At 43.7% G+C, this 15333-nt stretch overlaps 1 protein-coding gene across 3 annotated transcripts; it reads left to right on the top strand.

Annotated features, from left to right (window-relative positions):
• The first annotated feature begins 23 nt into the window (after window positions 1-23).
• On the top strand, window positions 24-13531 carry ZNF830 (zinc finger protein 830). Of its 3 annotated transcripts, XM_081110867.1 has the most exons (3): window positions 24-1328; window positions 8674-8858; window positions 12546-13531. In XM_081110867.1, exon 1 carries the CDS (start codon window positions 45-47, stop codon window positions 1164-1166), a length of 1122 nt encoding a protein of 373 aa, XP_080966993.1. In that variant the 5' UTR covers window positions 24-44; the 3' UTR covers window positions 1167-1328; window positions 8674-8858; window positions 12546-13531. The 3 variants fall into 3 exon arrangements, with proteins under 3 accessions (XP_080966993.1, XP_080966994.1, XP_080966992.1); XM_081110868.1 differs by lacking the exon at window positions 8674-8858; XM_081110866.1 differs by lacking the exon at window positions 12546-13531 and having other exon boundaries at window positions 8674-9178.
• Window positions 13532-15333: the final 1802 nt, after the last annotated feature.

Genomic DNA, 15333 nt, shown 5'->3' with positions numbered 1-15333 from the left:
TCGCCGAGGCGGAAGCCAGGCTCGCCGTGGGTCAGGTCGCAAAGATGGCGTCCCCCGCTTCGGCTCGGCCTTCGGCCGGAAAGCGAGTGGTGAGTCAGGATGAACTGCGGCGGTTGATGAAGGAGAAACAGCGTCAGAGCACCAACAGGAAGCGCATAGAGTCTCCATTTGCGAAGTACAACCGTCTGGGGCAGCTGAGTTGTGCCCTGTGTAACGCCCCGGTTAAGAGCGAGCTCCTGTGGCAGACGCACGTCCTGGGGAAGCAGCACCGGGAGAGAGTGGCCGAGCTGAAAGGCGCCAAGGAGGCCACGCAGGGGCCGGCCGCCGGCGCAGTGCCTCAGTCCGCCAAGAGGAAGGCGCCGGACTCCGACGGCCAGGACGCCAAAAGGCCGAAGGCCCCCCAGGTGCCTCCGGTGCAGCCCTCCACATCCGCTGTGCACGCCCACGTTGACAAAGCGGGAAAGGAGTCCACTAGAGCGACCCCCGGTAAGGCTTCGGCACTCGGTTTACTCCCTGATTATGAAGATGAGGAAGAGGAGGAGGAGGAGGAGAAGGAGAAGGGAGGAGAAAGGCCAGAGGGGGACGCCAGCAAGCAGCCGCCCGACACACAGGGCAGGGAACACCCACTTTCCTCCTCGCGGGAGGCGGCAAGCAGCGGGCTGCCTAGGGACTTCTCGACTGCAAATCCTCCCAAGGCCCCTGTAATTCCTCACTCGGGGTCCATTGAGAAAGCAGAAATCCATGAGAAAATCGTGGAAAGGAGAGAAAACACTGCGGAAGCATTGCCGGAAGGCTTTTTTGACGACCCTGAGATAGATGCGAGGGTGCGAAAGGTTGACGCCCCGAAGGATCAGATGGACAAAGAGTGGGACGAATTTCAAAAGGCCATGAGACAGGTCAACACTATTTCCGAAGCCATCGTTGCGGAAGAGGATGAGGAGGGGCGGTTGGACCGGCAGATTGGGGAGATCGATGAGCAGATAGAGTGTTACCGTCGGGTGGAAAAGCTGCGGAATCGCCAGGATGAAATGAAACATCAGCTTAAAGAGGTCCTGACGATGAGAGAGCTGCAGAAAAAGGAAGAGGAGAATGTTGACAGCGACGATGAGGGAGAACTGCAGGATTTGTTGTCTCAGGATTGGAGGGTGAAGGGGGCTTTGTTATAGGATTTCAAGGACCCAGTATTTCTAATACGCATAAAAAAGTGCTGTCTCTCCATATACTGAGTACTCCATTCCTGGAGGTTTGATAACCTGACGAGGCTGTTGCAGTACAATATGAGCCTGTGAAAATAGCACTGTGGAAAATTGGTGTAAAATATTTTTGAGGTAAAGTTTTGACATTTTTTCAGTGTTATATGTTAAAATGCCAACTTTTTCACATATATACGGATTTAAATGTATACTTTGGGGTTGGAAAAATCTGTAAGCTGTAAATATTGTACATAGTTAAATATATATTTACTTAATTCTGTTTTTGAAATTTACAAATTAATAGGAGGAGGACCAACAGACAAGCTTTTTGATGAATACCAAGTGTATTGGGACCCCCCCCTAGGTCAAACTCAGGAGGGTGGGAGAGCTTTGCGTTGTTTTTAGGAACACTACTCATAGATTCATAAGTCATCCACAGCTAATCAATTCTCTGTATTCTGTTTCAAACACGTGCTGTAGGAAAACATGGTGAAAAATATATGCCAAACATGACCAGCCTCCTTAACCCAAAGGAGAAACCCATTGGTTTCTCTCGAGTAAACCAGTGATTCTTGGATGTAGGTGCACATGATGATCACTTAAGCAGCTTTTTTTTTTTCCTAATGTTTTTTATTTCAGAGAGGAAAAGAGAGAGAAACATCAATGATGAGAATCATTGATTGGCTGACTCCTGCACGCCCCGCCCCCCACTGGTGATAGAGCCTGCAACCCAGGCATGTGCCCTTGACTGGAATTGAACCCCATCAAAAATGAGTAGTAATAATAATAACCAAGGTTTATATAGTTCTTACAATATAAGTAAGGCAGGATTCTAAATGCTTTACATAAACTCAGCCTAGTTTCCTTAAAGACCAGGTATTATGGAGGAAAGGAACAGAGATAAGGTTTTAAAAAGCTTTGAATGCTAGATGAAAGAATTCTTCCTGTAGGCAATGTGGGAGAAGTGGAAGTTTTTGAGCAAAAAATTATATCTGCTAAAAACGTATGGAAGATGACTCAAGTTGCAGAATACACTATAATATCGTATATAATAGGGAATATATGTTCTGTGTAGAATGGAATGAGGATAGATAGGGGGAAAGGAAGCTGGCAAACTACTTCTAAACTAGATGTTTAAAGTATAGTAGACTTTGATTAAGTATGGATTGAGAGAAAAGGAATAGATGTGAAAGAATTTCACAGGAAGAGCTAACATTTCAGTGACTAGAAATGGAAAAAAAAAAAAACTCCTAGGAGAGATAAAGATAGAATTGAAGGGTTTGGCGGAGTTTTTTAGTGTATATGCCTTAAAGAAGTTATCTGACACTTACTGAGAATATTCATTATCTTACTGCTTTTGGTAGAAAGTCTTTGCTGTCTTGAGCTGTCAGCTGATTGGTGATAGCAACTTCAGATTGATAACATAGAATGGGCATGCCTGCCTCAACTGTATGAAAGAAACCACTTAGAGTTTTCTATAATTCATTGTTTATTATTTCAAAAGATGAGAAGGTACAAAGATGGACATGAATGGTTGGTCCAGTTCTATGTTGGCTTAAGAGGCAAGGTTAATGATGTAGAGCACTGTCCATTTAAAAATACAATGCAAGGCACATATATTTTTTTAACTTTTTTAGTAATTGCATGAAAAAAAGAAATGCGAAATTATTTTCAATAAATTTAATCCAAGTATATCCAAAAAACTAATGTTTCAACATGTAATCAATATTTAAATAGTAGTGAAATATTTTACAATTTGGGGGTTCTACATTTATGAAATTTGGATGTATCTAACACATCTGTTTAGACTGGCCACATTTCAAGTACACACTAGCCCTATGTGACTAATGGCTACCATAAAGGACAGTGGAGATTTAAAGAGAGGTATACAGGTGGAGCACTGGCCAGTGTCCTCAGTGGTTAGAGCATGGGCCCATGTACAGAAGGGTTTCAGTTCAATTCCCGGTCAAGGGCATGTACCTGGGTTGCAGGTTTGATCCCTGGCCCCAGTTGGGAGCACATGCAGGAAGCAACCAATCGATGTGTGTCTCTCACATCAGTGTTTCTCTTTCTCTTCCCCCTCCCTTCCACTCTCTCTAAAAATTAATAGAAAGATATCCTCGAGTGAGGGTTAACAAAAAAACAAAAACTGGTATTTAGGTGGGAAAATTAAATATGCTCAGAGGTAGTTGGCAGAACAATTTAACTACAGTAGTGTTCATTCCTGATAATGGGAGTTATTGAAAAGGTAGATTATAAACCATTGTGGAGGCCCTCAACTGCCATGCTGTAAAGAGTTGGAACTTTCTAAGTTAACATTTGAGTGCTCTTTTTTAAACAATCGCTTATATATATAAACTATATATATATAAACAATATATATACCCCCCCCTTCCCCTGGGAGGGAGAGAAACATCAATGATGAGAATCATTGATCGGCTGCCTTGGACACGCTCCCTACTAGGGATTGAGTCCACAATCACGGGCATGTGCCCTTGAGTGGAATCGAACCCAGGACCCTTCAGTTTGCTGGCTGACATTCTATCCATTGAGCCAAACCAGCTAGGGCAACAATTGAGTATTCTTGAGGTTGTTGAGTTCTCAGTTGTAACACAGTTAAAGAAGAGCTTAAGTACTTCCAGGTATGTAACTACACACATAAACCCCATTGAATTTTTAGGAAGTCCAAAACTCTCAAAATCTGCTCCCAGTGCATGAGTGATGGGGTCTTGACCAAAATCAAGTGAATCCTTGTTAGATCTGAGAGCCATATAAACAGCTACACACATTGGAGAGTTCCTTTACACCTTTTTGAACTGGGTCAAATGGGTTTTGGCATTAGACTGAATACCACCAATGTTCCCAAATTGTGAGAATTAGTCCCAAGATTTCTTCCAGTCTCTTGTTCTCTTTTTAGAGAACCCCATAATTTAGCCAACAATACTTTAGAATTATTATAAATGCTACAAAGGTAATCCTCTCACCCACTTACCAGTTTAATACAGTTCCCCTACTTGGAGAGGAAAAATGCTGATTTCCTAACTAGCCTTCAAATGTACATTTGCCCAGTGCCTTACAATCTACAAAATGCTTTCATTTAATGATGGAAGTAATGACTACCTTTTACATGCCAGGGAACAAAATAAGAGGCTGTGGAATTAAAATTGCATGAAAAAGAATATAATTTAGACCTAAAACCTTTAATAGTAACAATTCCTAGATTAGTATGGAGTAACAGGAAGAACAAGAAAATTGGCAAGAGAAAATAAGACTCAAGTTCAGGTTCCCATTCTAGCTTTTAATGGCTAGTGATCTTGGGAAAGTCACCTCTCTGAACCGTAGTTTGCTTCACTGTAAAATGATGATACCTCACAGGGTGTGGTGAGAATCAAATGACGTGAAAGAGTGGTAAAAAGACCAACCTGACTCTTGAAAGTCAGAACAAGAAAGAGGTTTAAACAATTAAATATATTTTGATTGCTTTCAGAGAGGAAGGGAAGAAAGAGAGGGGGATAGAGAGATAGAAACTTCAATGATGAGAGAGAATCAGTGATCAGCCACCTCCTGCATGCCCCCAAACCCAGAATCAAAGCGCTACCTCCTGGTTCATAGGTCAAGACAACCACCGAGCCATGCTGGCCAGGAGTTAGAGCAGATGGTTTTGTTGAGATTTAACTCTAAATCCTTAATTTTGCCATGAGTCAAGTGGCATCTCAACTTTTAAAGATTATGATTTAACTCTAAATCCTTAATTTTGCCATGAGTCAAGTGGCATCTCAACTTTTAAAGATTTTTAAGTTGCCTGTCTAAAGACAGAGATGGCCTAAGTACTGTTACTTTTGCTTACAAGGTTTGCCCAGGAAAGTGACAGCTTTCTTAGTGTAATTATGAATAGTGTCCCCTTTCACTCTCAATTGTATTCCTTTTTGGAGAGGAGAAGACGAGAGAGAGAGAGAGAGAGAGAGAGAGAGAGAGAGAGAGAGAGAGAGAGAGAGAGAGACTGACTCACCTAAAAGTTAGATATCAGAGAGAGGAAAAAAAAAAAATAAGATATGTGCAGTGTGCATAGGAATTTGTTCATAGTTTTTTTTTAAACTATAGTCCGGCCCTCCAATGGTCTGAGGGACAGTGAACTGGCCCCCTGTTTAAAAAGTTTGAGGACCCCTGGGCTAGATACTTGGCTGGATGTTGTATGGGGGGATTTGAGTAAATATATGGGTAGGAATGGTGGCTAGAAAGATGACCTTAGATTTCTTTTAATACTAAGATCTAGAAGCCTATATGATACCAGGAATTTAGAAACTTTAAATTTGAATAGGGAGAAAGAAAAATCCCAAAGCTACATCCTATTTTCGATCTACCTTTCCTCCCTCAATGATCTCATCCATATCCATGGGTTTAAATATCACCTATATATTGACGACTCACAATTTATAGCCCCAGCCTTGACCTTATTCCTGGGAGTCATCCTTCATTCCTTTTTCTTAGTCCCCAAATCTACAAGTATGTCCAGAATCTGTCCACTCCTTTCTGTCTCCACTGGTCCTAGCCACCAACATCTCTTGCATCAATTGTTGTCTATTTCCCCCTCCCTAGCCACAGTCTGTTACCAACAAAGTAGAGTGATCTCTTTAAAATTTAGGTAAGTCAATCTGTCACTTAAAACCATATATTCTTCCATCACACTTAGGGGGTGGGGAGAGGGGGGCGGGAACCCTGGCCCTTAAGCCTACTTGGTGCTCAGCAATCACTAATTCAAATGTCTACTATTTATGAACTAATGACCACACTCCAATTAAAGGGGGATAGGAGGGGAAAGGCAAGCATAACTGCTCTATGTTGAAACTAATTGCCATTCAGGAATAGTGGCCTGGATGATCACGTTGGTTTTTTGGTGTGTGTTTTGTTTGTTTTCTTAACTTTCAAGAACAAATGCAAGTCAAGATTGTTTTTGTTTTTAGTGAAATCTCAAACATGAGGTGGGCTGAAAGTGATCCATGCATTCCCACTTTGTACCTATCTTCTAACTTCATCTGCTACACTCCTCCCCTTTATTCTCACTAGCTAACTTTCTGCTCAAACATGCCATTTCAGGACTTGTGCCTGTGGTTCCCTCTGCTTGGAACCTGATTTCAAATAGCATGGCAGTCTTCTCATCATTCACTTCTCAGCCCTAATGGCCCTTTCTCAGATAACATAAACGCCATCTTCCCACCTCCCATCACTCACATTATTCTATGAATTCATTAAACTTAAACTATCTTAAATTAGCTTATTCATTCATACATAAATTATGTTTCTCCCCACCAGAATGTAAACTCCACAGGGCAGGGAGCTCGCATGTCTTGTTCACAACTTAAAATAATGCCAGGCACATAATAGAGCTCAATAAATATCTGTGGAATGAATAATACCCACATAGCAGAAAGTTGCTTGGAAAAGTGGTAAAAAGACCAACCTGACTCTTGGAAGTCAGAACCAGAACAAAAGTCCATTGAACAGCTTAAAGGACGTAGAAATCTTTTCCTGGCACATGAAGCCCTGACCTATTCTGAGGGAAGCAGCATAGAGCGTACACAACAGGCCCTCACCTATAATGGGCCACCTCTGCATCTAGCAGCCAATAAGAATTCCTCATGGCACCAAACAAGCAAAGAGGGATGTCCAGCCGAAACCGGTTTGGCTCAGTGGATAGAGCGTCGGCCTGCGGACTGAGAGGTCCCGGGTTCGATTCCGGTCAAGGGCATGTACCTGGGTTGCGGGCATATCCCCAGTAGGGGATGTGCAGGAGGCAGCTGATCGATGATTCTCTCTCATCGATGTTTCTGACTCTCTATCTCTCTCCCTTCCTCTCTATAAAAAATCAATAAAATATATTTAAAAAAAAAAAAAAGAGGGATGTCCATATGTCAGCGGGAGCTAGTGGGCAGTTCTGACTGCCTAGAGGCCTCCTAAGTGGAGAAGAGGAGGAATAAACTGAGTCAGTGGCAGAGTGAAATCAGAGTCAGCAAGTACACATTGCCTCTCAGCTGCTCTCAGTCCTCAGTCCCCTTCTCTGCCATAACCATTTTGCTTGGCTCATTTTGCCTGTCACTTGGCAGAGCACTCAGCCATCCTTAAATGAAAGCACTGCCAGTCTGTAGGAGGAAGGGGTTCCATCTGGCGGCACATCCACTTTACTAACAACATTTGGCAGGCTACAAGCGCACTGGGGAGCCAGCGGTCACCTTTAGGGGAGTTCATAGGACCACACTGGGTGGTTGATGATGGTGGCTATTGTTTTTGGTGTGTGTGTGTGTGTGTGTGTGTGTGGTTTGTTGCTCTGCCAAGAGTGATTATAAGAGAATATCAACCAAGGTTGTCAGGTTATTAATAATAGTTACCACTTACTGGATTCCTACATGTGTCTGGCAGTATGCTAGGGCTTGACATACACCCTCTCTGATCCTCACAACCACCTTGTATGTAATCATTTTACAGATGAGGAAACATGCTCAGAAGTGAAGGAACTTGCTCAAGGCAACAATTTGAAAGTTCCTACTATTACCCTCATCATTATTTAACATTACTTATATTTTCAAATCTCAACACCTCCAAAGTAAAATAATCATCACCTCTGTTAGGTTGCTGAAGGAGGAGCGCACAAGGCCAAAAGTGGTAAAGAATTATAAATTGATTAGGTCATCTGAAGACCAGATGAGCTGAGCCCCAAAATGGTTCCAGCACCCAGGGATGAGGAGTCAGATTTTAAAGGACTCTGGGCAGGCTTTTTCTGGGCAGAGAATTCTCTGGGCTGGTCCAGATCCTGGGAAGCGGGTGGGAGTGAGGGGAGAGAGAGATAATGGTCTTAGGTCAAGTGGAATGTGGTCTAAGCGAAAGGGAATGCTGGTTGTGATGTAGTTTAAAGGTCAGCTCCCAGGGGAAGGGGTATTGATTCAATTATTTGATCAGAACTAACAGCCTCCATTTTAGACATCTTGTCAAAGGTCACTCAGCAAATTCATTGCTAAAGTAGGACAAAGATGTAACTTGATTCCCAGTCCAATAATGTCTCTACTATTTAATAATAAAATGCGGAAAATGGGAGAGGATTCCCCAAAATAGCAAGAATTAAAATTAAGTTGATGCCAAGTTTAAGGGTGCTGTTCAGAGACTTTAGCTGAGTTGGAACTCTCTGCCGTCTTCCCCTGTTTCACCAGCAATAAATTTTACTCCTAGTAGTCTCTGATGGGAGCAAGAATAATGACTTCATTTCCCAAACATTCCAACTGGGAAACAACAGTTACACCGTGCCCTGTGCTCCACCACTTTTTACATGCCTTTGGGTAAGTTACTTCACCCTTCATTTCCTCAAGAACAAAACAGGGAGAGTAACAGTTTCTACCTTCTGGGATTACTGAGAGGATTAAATAAGTTAAATGCATGTAAGTGCTTTTATTTTTTATTAATATTTTTTAAAATATATTTTTATTGATTTCAGAGAGGAAAGGAGAGAGATAGAAACATCAATGATGAGAGAGAATCATTGATTGGCTACTTCCTGCACACCCCCACTGGGGCTGAACCTGCAACCTGGGCATGTGCCCTTGACTGGAATCGAACCCCGGGACCCTTCAGTCTTCAAGCCAACACTCTATCCACTGAGCCAAACCAGCCAGGGCGCATGTAAGTGCTTTTAGTACAGACTCTCTAATAATACTAGTTGAATACATGAATGAAGATCTGACCCTAGAATCCGGTTGTGTGTCAACAGTATAAGAAATTGGGCACCCAAGTATTTAATTATTATTAAATAGGGCTGATCACGTCTGGAGTCTGACTTCCCTCTCCCTAGCTATGTGGTGTCTACCTAGTCAGTTTATTCTCTGAACTTTAATTTGATCCCCTCCGGGCATTACGCTCTCTGGGTACTCCCTCCCTAACAGCCCTCCCACCTGTGTATCGCTGTGATACTGTGATCTAGAATAAAAAATACCTGTATTTTGGCTTTCCTCTGGTTTCTGTCACAGAGCTCCTAAAACCCTTGGAATTTCCTAAACGATTAGAGTGGTGAGAGTGATAAAGTGTCATTTGTTATTCAAAACAAGCCCTTTCAGCCACACTGGAGTTTATGTTAATGAGGTGACCTTTGGAAAGCCCCTATGGGTGGGTGCTGGTTGCCAGTGAAAACTGTCTGATTAGAGGGTTAGAACTTTCAGCCCACCACCACCACCTCCCTCTGGGGAGGGGAGGGCGCTAGAGATTGAGTCCAATCACCAATGGCCAATGATTTAAACAATCATGCCTGCATGATGAGCCTCCTTAAAACCCCAAAAGCATGGGGTGTAAGAGCTTCTGGGTGGTGAACATGCAGAGTTGCTCTGTGCCCCTTCCTACAGACCTTGCCATTTGCATCTCTGACATCTGGCTATTCCTGAGTTATAGCCTTTAAAAAAAATATGTATTTTTTATTGATTTCAGAGAGAAGAGAGGACAGAAACATCAATGTTGAGAGAGAATCACTGATTGGCTGCCTCCTGCTCGCCCCCTACTGGAGGTGGAGCCCACAACCTCTGGCATGGGCCCTAACCTGGAATTGAACCTTGACCTCCTGGTTCATAGATCAATGCTCAACCACTGAGCCACACCCACTAGGCGTTATAGCCTTTTTTTAACAAACCAGTGATCTAGTAAGTATACTGTTTTCCTCGGTTCTGTGAGCTTCTCTAGCAAATTAAACCCGAGAAGGGGAGGGGGGAGCTCTGGCCTATAGCTGGTCAGTCAGGAGCACAAGCAACATCCTGGCCTTGATTATCATCTGAAGTGGTGGGAATGGGTACTCCTGTGTGAGCCCTTAACCTGTGCAGTCTGACATTAACTCCAGGTAGATAGTGTCAGAATTGAATTAAACTGGAGGACGCTCAGCTTGTGTCACAGAATTGCTTGGTGTAGGGAACTCATGTCTGGTGTCAGAAGTGAAGTAGTATTCAGAGGGTGTTGTATGTAATGGAGATGGAAATGAGTTTCTTCCTTTACAATCACCGAGACCAAGGCTGGAACTGAAGACAGGAGGAGGGCACACTGGGCTGCGCAGCTGGAAGGCTTCAGTGGGAGGGCTTGGGTGGCAGCTCCGAGAAGGAGAGAAAAAGGGTAGGGGTTCTCCTGGTAAAGGAAATGGTGTGAGGAAACAGGAAGGAGTGTGCAACCTGATCTCCAACCTCTGCCACATCAGAGCTAGAAAACCAACTGTCACCAGTGATACCTAGCAACCAGCCCAGAGTCCAGTGGAAGAGACAGAACTGAAGTTTGCTTTCCAAATAGGCACATCTCTGTGTAAAAGACATTTGCCCTTTGAAATTGATTAACCTGCTTCCTAAAAAATGTAACCACCAGGACTTCACACCAGAAAACCCAACCTAGAAATTCAGGGGAGATGGTAGCAACTTTGCCTCCCTCACTCCATTTCTGTGACCTCAACCCTGCACTAGAAGCCCATCCCTGTGCCATAGCAGCTATTCCCAAAGGCATACTGGACTTGATACCTCTCTGCTCTGTCCTACCTCAGCCTGGCAGCTGCATCACAAAGATATTCACAGGAGAGACCAAGAAACCGCTCTGGTTAAGAACCAGCCTCGATAGCCTTTATTAAAAAAGCCATGGTCGCCCTGACCGGTTTGGCTCAGTGGATAGAACATCAGCCTGCGGACTGAAGGGTCCCGGGTTCGATTCCGGTCAAGGGCATGTACCTGGGTTGCGGGCACATCCCCAGTGGGAGGTGTGCAGGAGGCAGCTGATCGATGTTTCTCTCTCATCGATGTTTCCAACTCTCTATCCCTCTCCCTTCCTCTCTGTTAAAAAATCAATAAAATAAATTAAAAAAAAAAAGCCATGGGCGCCCTAGCCAGTTTGGCTCAGTGGATAGAGCGTGGGCCTGTGGACGGCGGGGGGGGGGGGGGGGGGCAGGTCCCGGGTTCGATTCTGACCAAGGGCACATGCCTGGGTTGCGGGCTTGATCCCTATTAGGGGGCATGCAGGAGGCAGCCGATCAATGATTCTCTCTCATCATTAATATTTCTATCTCTCTATCCCTCTCTCTTCCTCTCTGAAATCAATAAAAATATATTAAAAAAAAATAAAAGCTTTGGGCTGCCCGGCCAGTGTGGCTCAGTGGTTGAGTGTCCACCTATGCACCGGTAGGTCATCGGTTCGATACCCAGTTGGGGGCATGCAGGAGGCAGCCAATCAATGATTCTCTCTCATCACTGATGTTTCTATCTCTCCCTCTTCCTTCCTCTCTAAAAATTAATAAAAACATGTTTTTTAAAAGCCATGGGCTGATTTGAATTATACATCTTTCTACAGTTGTTCCCTTTTAAATATGTATCCTGGCAAACACCCCCACCGTTTTTTACAACGTATTTTAATTGTGTGACTATTAAGCAAACCAAACCATAAAATCAGTTCTGTGTTGAGATTTACATGATTCATAGACCAGAGCTTATTAAAAAGGGGATTCGCTGAGAGCAAACTAGCCTCATGAGTGTCCTGCATCGTCTCTCCAAAGATCTGAAGCCTTTTCCCTATTCCTGCCTATGGCTGCCGAGCTTCCCAGAGTAGCATAAAAAATGAACAGAACCTACCCATTTTCCAGTGATTTTTTTTTTTCTTAACAATTCTGATGAATCTAAACTGGCAGTCACGTCATGCTACATTCCTAAAGGGGTGGCCGAAGCTCTGAGAGGCTCACAAACAGGATCAGTGCCCTGGAGGATTTGGGATCTAGGTCTGAGGAAAGGACTTAACCCCTTTGGGATTTTGAGTAACTAGGAATTGACAGGAGGCATCCTGCTTATTTGCCATCAAGGTTGTTCTTGATTTGGATCATGAGTCTTCATCTAATAAAACTCCCTTCAAAAATGCCCTTACACATAGATGTATAGATAAAATTTCAGGAGGTTCGATACCCCAAAGCCTATCCACAGATCCCCTAGGGGTCCATGAGCTTCACATTGTTTCTTCCTACTTTGTTAGCACCCAAGTGTCCCTCATTTCTCCCCTACATCTGTACAGTAGCCACTTAACGCATTCCCAATTTCTCTACACAGCCAGAGTGATAGCAATTCTGTTAAACTCTAAGTCAGTCCTGGCCAGTATGCTCAGTGGACTGACCATCATCCTGTGCACCAAAGGGTTGCTGTTAGATTCTGAGTCAGGGCACATGCCCAGGTTTCGGGTTCATCCCCAGTCGGGAGGCGGCTGATGGATCTTTCTCTCTCACATTGATATTTCTCCCTCTCTAAAATCAATAAAAACATTTTTTTAAAAAAATCTAAGTCATATCATGCTACTTCTCTCTTCAATAAAATCCACTAGCTTCCCGAGGAGAACCAAGATGGCGACATAGGTTAACGCCGGAGTTTGCTGCTTTGAACAACTACTTCAAAAGTGAAACTAAAAGAACGGACATCACCCAGAACCACTGGAACGCTGGCTGAGTGGAAGTCCTACAACTAGGAGGAAAGAGAAACGCATACGGACACTCAGAGGAGGCGCAGTGCTGAAGTCAAATTCTGAGGTGCGGAGTGCGCAGAGCGGGCTGGCGGCGGAGGGCGCGGTTGGCGTTTTCAATTGGGAGGGAGTCGCAGACTCTGAGCTCCAGATCCGGGCAAGTCTCTAGGGACCCAGACTCAAACGGGAGAAGCAGGACTGCCTGGCTTCGGTCAGAGCGAGTGCAGCTTTCTCTCTGAGCTTTGCAGCAGGTGCTGGGACTCAGAGAGGCAGAGCCCCTGGGGACAGGACTGAGAGCCGCCATAACTGCTCTCTCTGGCCCACCCTATTGATCCTGTGCGACCCGCCCCGCCGAAGCCCTGCACAGAGGCATTTGCCGGATAGCCTCAGGCAAACGCCAGATTAGCACCTCCCTAGAGGACAGAAGTTCTCTCACTGCTGACACAGCTGATTCTCATAGCCACTTGGCCTGGAGGTCAAACCCTCCCTGGTATTAGCTACAACAAAGATTTAACTATAAGACTGCGAACAAAGACCACTAGGGGGTGCACCAAGGAAGCATAACAAAATGCGGAGACAAAGAAACAGGACAAAATTGTCAATGGAAGATATAGAGTTCAGAACCACACTTTTAAGGTCTCTCAAGAACTGTTTAGAAGCCGCCGATAAACTTAATGAGATCTACAAGAAAACTAATGAGACCCTCAATGTTATATTGGGGAACCAACTAGAAATTAAGCATACACGGACTGAAAAAACGAATATTATACAGACTCCCGACAGCAGACCAGAGGAGCGCAAGAATCAAGTCAATGATTTGAAATGTGAGTAAGCAAAAAACACCCAACCGGAAAAGCAAAATGAAAAAAGAATCCAAAAATGCGAGGATAGTGTAAGGAGCCTCTGGGACAGCTTCAAGCGTACCAACATCAGAATTATAGGGGTGCCAGAAGATGAGAGAGAGCAAGATATTGAAAACCTATTTGAAGAAATAATGACAGAAAATTTCCCCCACCTGGTGAAAGAAATGGACTTACAGGTCCAAGAAGCACGGAGAACCCCAAACAAAAGGAATCCAAAGAGGACCACACCAAGACACATCATAATTAAAATGCCAAGAGCAAAAGATAAAGAGAGAATCTTAAAAACAGCAAGAGAAAGAAACTCAGTTACCTACAAGGGAATACCCATACGACTGTCAGCTGATTTCTCAACAGAAACTTTGCAGGCCAGAAGGGAGTGGCAAGAAATATTCAAAGTGATGAAAACCAAGAACCTACAACCAAGATTACTTTATCCAGCAAAGCTATCATTCAGAATTGAAGGTCAGATAAAGAGCTTCACAGATAAGGAAAAGCTAAAGGAGTTCATCACCACCAAACCAGGATTATATGAACTGCTGAAAGGTATCCTTTAAGAAGAGGAAGAGGAAGAAAAAGGTAAAGATACAAATTATGAACAACAAATATGCATCTATCAACAAGTGAATCTAAGAATCAAGTGAATAAATAATCCGATGAACAGAATGAACTGGTGATTATAATAGAATCAGGGACATAGAAAGGGAATGGACTGACTATTCTTGGGGGGGAAAGGGGTGTGGGAGATGCGGGAAGAGACTGGACAAAAATCGTGCACCTATGGATGAGGACAGTGGGTGGGGAGTGAGGGTGGAGGGTGGGGCGGGAACTGGGAGGAGGGGAGTTATTGGGGGGAAAAAGAGGAACAAATGTAATAATCTGAACAATAAAGATTTAATTTAAAAAAAAATAAAAAAAAAAATCCACTAGCTTCCCATTTCACCCGCAGTAAAAGCCAACATCTATAAGACCCTACAGAATCTATCCTGGGATACCCTGCTGACCTCATCTCCACCTCTTCTCAACCTTGACTCCCGCTGCTCCAGCCACACCCACCTCCTTGCTAGCTCCCAACAAGAGACACATCTGGCCTTTACTTGCTGCTCCTTCTACCCCAGAGCTCCACGTGGCTCTCTCCTTCATTCTTTCAGTCTTTACTCAATTGTCACTGCATTTGAAAAAAAGGTAAAAATAAAATTGAAATGAACTCTAATAGATTTTTATTTAACCCAATATATCCAAAATAATCACTTCAACATATAGTCAACATAAATATGTTATTAATGAGATATTCTGCAGTCTTTCTTGGGTAACACATCTTTGAAATCGGTGTGTACTTTACACTTACAGCACATCTCAATTCAGACTAGCCACATTTCAGGAGCTCCAGAGCCACATGTGCTGGTGATGACAGCATCTGACAGCACAGAGCTAGGGAAAAAGATACAGTTATGGGGATTTTCAAAACAACACTTAAATGCAGTAATAGTGTGTGTACAGGATCACTCAACTGCCAGAATTAGGACTTAAACCTCCAGTGACCTTCTAATCCCAAAGACCTTGTTCATTCTGGGACACATTAGAGACTACCTCACTTCAAACAAGGGGATGGTGGGTGGCCTCAACCCACCAAACTTCCTGTCTCCAAAACAAAACTCATCCTCTCACCTTGAATGCCTCCTCCGCCCTTCTCATCTCCTTTCAGCTGATGGCACCATTATCTACCTGCTCACTCAAGTCATCCCCATTTCATCTTTAGGTTAATGAGCACTTTGTCTAGAAGATCATTTAAA

Source organism: Myotis nattereri (genome assembly GCF_964212035.1).
Source record: "Myotis nattereri genome assembly, chromosome: 16".
Classification (NCBI taxonomy): domain Eukaryota; kingdom Metazoa; phylum Chordata; class Mammalia; order Chiroptera; family Vespertilionidae; genus Myotis; species Myotis nattereri.
The sequence above is the reverse complement of the archived record's forward strand: the minus strand, read 5'-3'. Positions and strand labels throughout refer to the sequence as shown.